Consider the following 11151-nt stretch of genomic DNA (forward strand, 5'->3'; position numbering starts at 1 on the left):
TCTTAATAGTTTTAGTTTCATTCATTTTGCAGCTAGTAAAACTGAATCTCAGACATGAGACAAATGTGCACAATGTCATAAACAGAGATTTGATGGCCAGTAAATTCCAGTGGACAGGGATAGACTCCGCAGGGGACAGCTGGATGGAAGGACACAACAACTGATGAGTGGTGGGAGACACAGATAGAGCGCAATGGATCATGAAAATGACAGGAGAAGAGCTGGACGGTAAGAGCAGAGCCAAGGACAGCAACGCGTTTAGCAGAACCTGCTACAAACCTCAGCAGAATGCAGGGATAATGATTACATCGCACAAACATATCAATATACAGACTGGCTAATCTTGATCAATAGCAGTCAACATATGAAACTGATCATTTGCATTTACAGCAGCAAATACTGATTACTTTTAACAAAATCAGCAGATTCGCAGTCCATTGAAAACAGATCCAAATATAGCCAAGCCACAGCAGAATGAACCACTGAGCATCTACGAGCTAACTGTTTCTTTCCTGAATTAATCTGTGAATTTGAACAAATTGGCTGAGTAAATGATTAAATGACTCACTCAGAAAACTTATCACATTTCGGTGCTGTATGTTTTTTTTTTTTTTTACTGTACTAAAGCATAAAAACACCATAATACATTTGCAGATATTCAGGATACATGTTAAGTTCACATACTTGTTTCTCTGAAAAAACAATGCTACAGCAGTTGTTCTGCTTTGAAAATGTGCATTCAGTGTCGGAATGCCTGTTGTTGTTTTAGTCTTGGTGATTCCGCCTGTAGTATTTCTAGTATTTCTGTAGTAATACTATTCCACCAATAGTATTTCGGCAGCCTGGGTTGACAGTTTGCAGAAAACACAGCATACTGCAGCCATGGAAGACAGCAAACGAACTGGGTCAGAGATCGCACATTCTACCTGACCTAAAAAGCATTACCACAGGCATTTTAAAATGCGGATAAATCAACTCATAACCTTACAGTGTAAGGCTCGTCACCTTCCATTGTCAGTTGCACTAGTTAGTGTTGTGTGTCCTCAATCTGACAACCCGCATGAGCGTCACATCTGAGGAGGAGGCCGGAGAAACAATATTTTTAATTTAGACCGCAGTATCCATTTCAACCACTAGCTGTCATTATTACATACTGCACATGCCTCAAATTCATGTGCTTGGACAGTTACGGAAAAACAGCATGCTGTATGAACAGTTGTTTCAGCATTTCATGGGAAAAAATTACAAATGGTGATGAAAAACACAAGAGTCTGAGTGAAAAACTTAATAGACCTATTAATATGGGCAATGCTAGAGTCATTATATAAAGAGGTTGCATGCTGCCTTTGTCCAATCAATGATATTGACACTGCAAATATGCAAATGAGACCGTTAATCCGAGGTTTAGGAATATACAGTGCGAAACGTCATTTTATAAATACCCAGGATTAACAGTTAACTCCAAGAAAATAATAAGGAATGTGAAATATGAAGCAAGATAAACCGGGATTCTGTTAACCTGGGGTTTAGAACGACCCAGGGTTAACTAAGCCTGAAAAGACTTGTCTCCACCTACTGGCATACAATGGACCAAAAATAACTATAAGAATGATCTTTACATTTAAAAACAATATATGTATGTGTGTATGTATGGAATAGTTATCATCTCAGGAAAAAGGAAGGAAAAATTGCTTTGCATGTTTAACGCAATTTTGTGTTAAAGCATCATAACTGGAATTCCATGTAAAAGTAATAGTATGCCACTAAACTATGAACACAGCCTATAATTTGCTACTTCAATTTGCTATTTACAAGAGGCACTGGAGGGTCACTCTTAACCTGGGTTTGTATAAAGACTAGTTTTATACTCGCAGCTACTATAATATCACAGATTTATGATGCCTAAGCATCTCAGTTTACCTCTTACTACAATAAACTTTCTATTATAAACTGTCATTCAGCCCAGTTTATAGATGTCAGTGTAAGCGATACTGTGAGACAGAGCCAATTGTAGTATCCAAAAGAAGAAATACAGTAATTTATGTTTACAAGAACCCATGAAAACGAGGAGATCGTTCTTTAGTGGAAACTGAAGGGAGTTAAGCTCTTTTGGGGAGGGGTAAGGAGATACATTCCTCCAATAAACAGGTTAGAATATTATACTGCATTTACAATCTGGCATGCGTATCTATTTGTGGTCAACACAAGGACCCACCGTGTCTCCCTCATGCCGCCCCACATGGCATTATGAAGCACAATTCCACCATTTGGTTGTCAGGTCATGGATGGACTAGCTCAGCTTTGGCTCTCTCCTGCCATGCCACCATACAAGTGCATCTCAATAAATTAGAATGTCGTGGAAAAGTACATTTATTTCAGTAATTCAACTCAAATTGTGAAACTTGTGTATTAAATAAATTTAATGCACACAGACTGAAGTAGTTTAAGTCTTTGGTTCTTTTAATTGTGATGATTTTGGCTCACATTTAACAAAAACCCACCAATTCACTATCTCAACAAATTAGAATACTTCATAAGACCAATAAAAAAAATTTTTTAGTGAATTGTTGGCCTTCTGGAAAGTATGTTCATTCACTGTAATTGTACTCAATACTTGGTAGGGGCTCCTTTTGATTTAATTACTGCCTCAATTCGGCGTGGCATGGAGGTGATCAGTTTGTGGCACTGCTGAGGTGGTATGGAAGCCCAGGTTTCTTTGACAGTGGCCTTCAGCTCATCTGCATTTTTAGGTCTCTTGTTTCTCATTTTCCTCTTGACAATACCACATAGATTCTCTATGGGGTTCAGGTCTGGTGAGTTTGCTGGCCAGTCAAGCACACCAACACCATGGTCACTTAACCAACTTTTGGTGCTTTTGGCAGTGTGAAGGAAGCATGAAGTGCTCCAAAATTTCTTGGTAAACGGGTGCAGTGACGTTGGTTTTCAAAAAACACAATGGACCAACACCAGCAGATGACATTGAACCCCCAAATCATCACAGACTGTGGAAACTTAACACTGGACTTCAAGCAACTTGGGCTATGAGCTTCTCCACCCTTCCTCCAGACTCTAGGACCATGGTTTCCAAATGAAATACAAAACTTGCTCTCATCTGAAAAGAGGACTTTGGACCACTGGGCAACAGTCCAGTTCTTCTTCTCCTTAGCCCAGGTAAGACGCCTCTGATGTTGTCTGTGGTTCAGGAGTAGCTTAACAAGAGGAATACGACAACTGAAGCCAAATTCCTTGACACGTCTGTGTGTGGTGGCTCTTGATGCCTTGACCCCAGCCTCAGTCCATTCCTTGTGAAGTTCACTCAAATTCTTGAATCGATTTTGCTTGACAATCCTCATAAGGCTGCGGTTCTCTCGGTTGGTTGTGCATCTTTTTCTTCCACACTTTTTCCTTCCACTCAACTTTCTGTTAACATGCTTGAATACAGCACTCTGTGAACAGCCAGCTTCTTTGGCAATGAATGTTTGTGGCTCGCCCTCCTTGTGAAGGGTGCCAATGATTGTCTTCTGGACAACTGTCAGATCAGCAGTCTTCCCCATGATTGTGTAGCCAAGTGAACCAAACTGAGAGACCATTTTGAAGGCTCAGGAAACCTTTGCAGGTGTTTTGAGTTGATTAGCTGATTGGCATGTCACCATATTCTAATTTGTTAAGATTGGTGGGGTTTTGTTAAATGTGAGCCAAAATCATAACAATTAAAAGAAACAAAGACTTAAACTGTGTGCACTGAATTTATTTAATACACATGTTTCACAATTTGAGTTCAATTACTGAAATAAATGAACTTTTCCACGACATTCTAATTTATTGAGATGCACCTGTATGTCAAATTGTCAATTGTCAACCTCTGGTGCTCAGTTTGTCAACCTAGTTAGACTATCGTCCCATAGCACAGTATGGACATTGGGAAATCATGCAGCCGTGTTGTGTCAACTGCATGATGACTGTCTGACTGGGCCTAAAGGAGGCACCAGATAAGCTACAGGTCAGGACTGCACAATCCCAGGCATTGCGGGTTTTCCCCAATTAAAATTCATTCTGATCCCTGTGGAGGTGGTGGGCCAGGGAGTCAGCATTTGTTTATTTTCAGCAGTGGTAACTTTCCTTACATTTACATGCCAGCCCTAAAACAGAATATCTAATATGGTCTAATATGGTCTCTGTAAAGATTAACCCACTTGACAGACTGTGAAAAAAAATGAATTACTTAGAAACTTACCAAAAAATGTGCAAGTTACTTACTGGTGTGCAAAACATTTTCCTATTTTTCTATATTTTCCTATACATTTTCACCTTGTATAATTAAGTTAAGATTATTGTAGCTGTAACATTATCAGTTGCTGTGCACACATCACCAAAATATGTAATTTACGCTATTCATGCAAAGTTTCTGGTTGTGGGTGGTTGGGGGTGTCCATCCAAAATTTTAAGATTAATTTGTCAACACACAACCAAATCAATTTGGATCAATCAAAAAGATCAATTTATGGTAAGCAAAACTTATAGTAATTTAAATAATATTAAAAAGATTAAGATTGTTTTCAGAGAATCTTAAATTTATAAAATCCCATTTTACTCCATAAATCTAATAATTTTTAGTGTGATTTATGCTCGAAACAAGAATAAAAATGCTGGTGAGGTAAAAAAAAAAAAAATCAAGATATTCAATAATTCAAGAAAAGTCTTATTACTTTTCTAAAAAAATGTATACATAAAGGATGTTTAGCTATTGTTACTTGAAAGCAAGAAAAAACTACAGATTAAAAAATACAAAATATTTGTTATTTAATAATCTTATAATAATATTTTAATTTTATATTTAATTATATTCTAATTATTCCCATTATAATTCATTTTATGGACGTTTTATTCCCTAGACCACAAAAAAGAGTTATGAAAATGTAAAATCTGCTCTTTTCCATCCAATGAAAATACATGTTGATTGTTGGCTGTCAGACATGTTCAGAACAGCCAATCAGTGCTCTGTGCTGACCTCTGCTGCCAGATGATAATAACGACATTGTTGAAGAAATCTCTAATTCATGCATATTTGTATTCAAAACACAAAGATCTATGTATGACATAATAAGGCAAGGCTGCTTAAAAAGGCCCAAGACAAAATTAAGTGTGGGATAAACCCTTATAATATTCTCAGTTGTGTCCTCTCCTGACCTAATGCAATGAAAAGAATCAATAAAACAAATGAAACATGACGTTTTTTATATAGTATAAAACCAATAGCAAAACTCTATATATATACATGTAACTTCAAAATTCGGATAAAAATGGGAAGAGCGAATGACTAATAGAGAGAGAGGGAGAGAGAGAGACAGGCGGAGGGATGATGTGGGGAGGGAAGAGAAAGGGAGGGGAAAAGTAAAAGCCAAAGGATTCTGAAAAACACAAGGAGCAGCAGAGGATTAGAAATTCGTAAGTATTATAAAAACCAATTCTTTTGAGAATATTACATCATTACAATCATCATATAACACATCATCTAGTCAATGCTTTTAACACATAGTAAAACAGAAGCAAATGAGGGTAGATAAATGATGAGAAAAATATGTACAAATCTCTCGAAACAACATGCAGCGGTACAAGAAATGCACACTTTATATGAAAGAGAATGCAGAATGTGAGGGTCTGCTGTGTGTTGATGCATATGTGCACTATACAGTTGAGTTGTCAGGTTATGAATATGTAATGGCTCCCTCAGGCAAAACTATGGTCTGAGGGAATGCATAGGGGTACATATGTGTTTATGACAAATGACGAGAATGTATGCATCTGTGTGTGTATATGTAAGCATATGTGTGTGTGAGGTTGTTGAGTCCACAGAGAGGGGTGGGAATGCACATTCTTTAGTGTGAGCTCATGTCTTGGACACCGAGAAACACAGGCTGAGAGGAAAAGACTTGGGGAGAGAGAAGGAAACAGACAAAGCTGGAAGGATGGAACAGCTGTAACTGATCTCTTTAATGAGCGATTGAGAACAGAGAACTCATTTTCTGTGACATCAATAAATGAGAATCTGCATGAGTCACAGGCAAATGGAAATCTAAATAGGTTTCATCCATCTGCAGTTCTGGTTTCTCATGCAGTGTGTCTTTTAGAATTCATTTGTTCTGTCTTTCGAGGATGTCTATAAACGGTTACATTTTGGAAGTGGTGATTTCCAAAGTCTTGACAACATGGCCTGTTAAGGAGGAAATCTGCTCTGCTGGCACACAGATACACTGGGACCAGTCTGATAACTGACAGAAAACAAAATTGCATTCGCAATTGGTCTGAATGGACGAATGACTCTAGTCAGTTTTAAATAAAAACTGTTCTTTTGACTTTCTATTCATCAAAGAATCCTGAAAAAATAGGTTCCACAAAATTAAGTAGCACAATCAGAAATGTTTCTCGATTAGAATGATTTCTAAAGGATCATGTAACACTGAAGACTGGAGTAATGATGCTGAAAATCCAACTTTGGCATCACAGAAATAAATTAAATTTTAACGCATATTAATATAAAACCAGTTATTGTAATAATATTTCACAAAATTATAGTGATACAGCCTTAACAGAACTCAAAAACATAAAAAAAAACTGACTGGCCACAAACATTTGAATGGTAGTGTATTGATTTTATACTTTATATCACAATAACCTTTATTTTTTTTTTGCTAGAGTGGAAACCGGCTTCCATTTCATCCATTGTAATTTTGAACACACTGAAAGTAATTTCAGGCTTGTTATGATAAACATGCTTTCTCCAGGCCCTGAGCTGTGATCGGACCCCGTGAAGACCCTGAAAGATGGGCAGCTATCCAGTCTCTGTGCTGTTATGCTGTTGTTTCTTTGGTAATTCCATCAAAACACGAAAACAGAAGCCAATTAATTTAATTAATATGAATGAATGATTCTTTTTGAATGCCCAGCCAACAAAACTTTTCTGCTATTTTTTCTCACAGTACTTGTTACTGTCCGGGCACATCAAACTGGTAATTCTCTGTTTTGTTCACTAATTCAACTGTTTTGTTAAACAATTGTGTGAAAACTTGTGTGTGTGTGTGTGTGTGACCAGGCCCATGGGGAAGTTGTCACAATAATTATATCTCAGTAACTACAGTATAAAGGAGTCAGAAGTCCTAAACATTATCACATGGATATTTTTATGAGTGACAAGGATGAGTTGTGTGTTTTATCTGTCATATTTTTTTTAAATAATGTAATTATTTAATAATTTTAGGATGTTACCTTTTCCATTTATGCTGTTTTTATTTTTACCAAAAGGCTATGAAATAGTGATTTATAACTAATGGTTTTAGTGTGATTTCTAGATTTCTAGAAATTAATAAAGTATTTGAAAAATCAAGGAAACATTTATAATGAATATAAAATTTCTAGTTATGTCAAGTTGTAAATATTTTATTGGGTTGAAATTGCTATTTGCAAATCTAAAATAATTTTAAAAGTCCTATAAATGACTAGAAGATGAACAACTGACTAGAAAAGTCATGTAAATTCATCTGTAATAAAAAGTGTAAAGGAGAACATTCAGTTATTGAAAATTATGGTATTGTGGGATTTATTTAATCATTTTAGTCAAATATTATTATTATAAATATAATTTTAAATATTTCTGTCTTTACGTTTTTTAATTATATAGTTTGTGTAAACAAAAAAAAACAAAAGAAAAATGAACAGCAAAAGTATCAGAAATATCTTTGGGGGCCTTCAAATACTGTGCATCAGAGTCAGAAAGGATGAGAATTTTTTTTTTTAAATGTCTCTCTTGTGTATAGTCAAGTCAAGTCAAGTCACCTTTATTTATATAGCGCTTTTAACAATACAGATTGTGACAAAGCAACTGAACAGCATTAATTAGGAAAATAGTGTCAATAATGCAAAATGACAATAGTAAACACTAATTTTTCAGTTAAAGACAGTTCATCATTGAATTCAGTGATGTCAACATCCAGCTCAGTTTAAATAATATCTTTGCAATTATGTCAACGATATCGCCGGAAATGAAGTGTCCCCAACTAAGCAAGCCAGAGGCGACAGCGGCAAGGAACCAAAACTCCATCGGTGACAGAATGGAGAAAAAACCTTGGGAGAAACCAGGCTCAGTCGGGGGGCCAGTTCTCCTCTGACCAGACGAACCAGCAGAACGGAAAAATCAATATAAGACGTAATAAAACAGACGATGAATAATATTAACAGCAATTATTATATTATAGAGAACGCATTTCTTTGCTTATTTTAATTACAAATAGTATTTCAAAAAAGGTATTTCCAAAAAAAGTCCTTGTTGTTACTACTTACCCCCTATATGCCCTGTAAATGAACTGTATCTTTTAGCCATAAAAGCAGAAATGTTCAATAGCTTTATGTAGCAGAGACTTTAAGTTACGTGTCTCTATACAGACACTGACTTTCAAAAATAAACCCACCCTGAAAAATATTCATTGACAACTAGCCCTGGTCTCCTCTACATGTTTTTAGTTTGTTGTGTGTTTCTTTTTCTTGCCAGAAATCCATGACACTGATGCCACTGCTTTGCCACCGCCAGGTGAGTTTATATATACAGTACACCATTTGCATCAACAGTAAGACAATAGCAGTCTTGTCTCTGTCCCACAGACTGCAGAGAGGAAACATACCCCTGCACCAGGATGTACTCTGTTCATCGACCGATAAAGAGATGCATCCATTCACTCTGTCTCTACAGGTGGCTAAATCACTGACAAACACACACATCACCATTTCAAGCTGCTTTCTCGTTGACATTTTCCTCTGCTGAACAAAGAGATTTGTATTTGAAATGAACGACATCTGTTTTCTGCAGTCTTCCAAGAGTCTATGTGATCAACAAAGAAATCTGTGTGAGAACCGTGTGCCAGCAAGATGAGATCCTGATGGGTGAGACTCTTAATATCTCAGTAACAAACTATAGAACGTGACAGTGTGGGTGGAACCTTGTGTTTTTTTTAGGGCCGTATTTTTATATATATATTTTGTTATCATGTATTATTTTACTTCTGAATTCCACTTATAACGGTAGTTCAGATTCCTTTCACTGTAATTTAGTTTTCCATGAGCAATTTCTACCTTCCACATTTTTCTGACAGTTTTTGCTACTAAATATTTAGGACTTCACTGCAAAGATCATTTTAATCAATACTTTTGTCTTGTTTTGCAGTGAAAATATCTAAATATGAACTTTTATCTTAATTATTATCTTAAATGATTTAGTTTTTTTCTTGTTTCAAGCATTAATCTCACTAAAATGTGTTAGATGTATTTAAAAATAGAGAAGGATAGAATTTTATAATTAACAATTCTATAATAATTAATAATAGTATCTTCATAATTCAATATAGATTCATAATATCTTACGCTACTGTTGGCAGTCAGTAAGATTTTTTAATGTTTTTGAAAGAAGCCTTGTGCTCAGCAAGGCTGCATTTATTTGACCAACAATAAATGAATACAAAACATACAACCTGAAGGTAGTGAGTACTATCTTTTTTTTTTTTCAGCTGAACTCTGTAGAGAGAAATCGGGTTGGCCAAAACGCCAAAAGAGGACAACTATGAATCGGTGTCGCCACGCCAACCCAAAAACCTGGGCAAACAGGGAATAAAGTCAGATGGATGACAAAGGCAGAGAGAAAAAGAAGAGATTTCTGGTTTCAAAAAATACCACTATAAATCAGAATGTTGAATCTCAAAATGTAAACTTGTTACATTCCTAAAACAAACTGTGGTCCAGTGACCTTCACAAATATTACTGTTCAATAATCACTTTTTGTCACTTTTTTAAAAATCATTTTAACACTTGTGCTTGAATAAGCTTGGATGAATTTCTCAGTGTTTTCAAAGACTGTATTTTAATAGGATCACAAAGGGCATGACAATGCACAGCTCTGGTGCGGAATGTTAAAGTAGCCCACTCTATAACCACTATTTGCTTCATATTCTTCTATTATACTGTACGTCCACACCAACCACTGTAAGTAAAAGACAAAATCCACAATAGCAAATAAAAATGTTTATAATTTCACTCTCAAAGATCAGTCTTTCATGGGTCTTATTGAAATGTTGTGCCATTATATTTAAAGTGACTGACTAATTTGCTTTGGACTATAATGTTTTATGTTAGGATGTCCTGTTCTTACTAAAAACTACTAGAAGAGATTCATATCAGAATAGCTTTATATGCAGTAAAGCATAAGTGTGTTCAGTGGTTAAATATTTATTCATCTTTAACACAACAAATAGGTCCATTTACATGTAGTATCATGGAATAATGCATAGACTAAACTGTAGAGGGAGACAGATATGATAAAAAAAAGACCTGTCCAGATTGGAAAACACTACAGCTGTGATACAAGTGTCTCTTCTGAGTAATTCATTGTTTTGATAAGTGGAGATAAATAATAGAAATGATGTAATGAGTTGATTTAGGGCTTGTGTCTGGTGCCTGAGATTGTTTACTGATCTCACTGCGGTCATGAATAACACATTTTTTAGACAATATGTCGACAATATGTTTACTGATACGTAAGCGGATGGAAGACAGAAATACATTTATTAATTGCGATTTTTTTCCCCCCTATTTTTTTCTACTTTCCGGTTTGAAAACAATGAGAAGTATCACTAGATAAGTTTAAAATGTAATTTGTACCCTTCTACACTAACCTTGTTTGAGTAGCTTCTCACATGATGCCATCCACATGCATTTGACAAACGTATTTTCACCAGCCTGAGGGAGAAAGAGTGATAGAGAAGAGGGAACGAGACAAATTGTGGCTTAATAGTGTTAGACTCTTACAAAAACGGTAAACGGTTCAGAGAACTGTACGAAACATCCTTTTAAGTGATTAGCTAAATGATGTTTAAGTCAAAGCACTCTGAAAAATCGATTGCATGAGAGGCGGTGGGATGGAATGATAGAAACAACTTTTTCAAAACGGAATTATTTTCTTCTGGGTGAGGAAAGTAACAGCTTTTCACTAGGGATGCACGATATATCGGCCACCATATCGGTATCGGCCGATAAATGCTAATTTTTTCTGTTATCGGTATCGGCCTGATAAGAAAATTTGGCTGATATCTTAAAGCCGATAAATAATGCATT

General features: G+C 35.8%; 1 protein-coding gene across 1 annotated transcript; it reads left to right on the forward strand.

Moving 5' to 3' along the window:
- The first annotated feature begins 5368 nt into the window (after window positions 1-5368).
- On the forward strand, window positions 5369-10082 carry LOC107549447 (microfibrillar-associated protein 2-like). Its single transcript, XM_016230514.1, has 7 exons — window positions 5369-5445; window positions 6783-6867; window positions 6978-7007; window positions 8543-8581; window positions 8653-8740; window positions 8858-8931; window positions 9552-10082. The coding sequence occupies exons 2-7, from the start codon at window positions 6822-6824 to the stop codon at window positions 9653-9655; spliced, it is 381 nt and encodes a 126-aa protein (XP_016086000.1). The 5' UTR covers window positions 5369-5445; window positions 6783-6821; the 3' UTR covers window positions 9656-10082.
- Window positions 10083-11151: the final 1069 nt, after the last annotated feature.

The sequence above is a fragment of the Sinocyclocheilus grahami genome, unplaced genomic scaffold, assembly GCF_001515645.1.
Source record: "Sinocyclocheilus grahami isolate Dianchi unplaced genomic scaffold, SAMN03320097.WGS_v1.1 scaffold373.1, whole genome shotgun sequence".
Taxonomy (NCBI): Eukaryota; Metazoa; Chordata; class Actinopteri; order Cypriniformes; family Cyprinidae; genus Sinocyclocheilus; species Sinocyclocheilus grahami.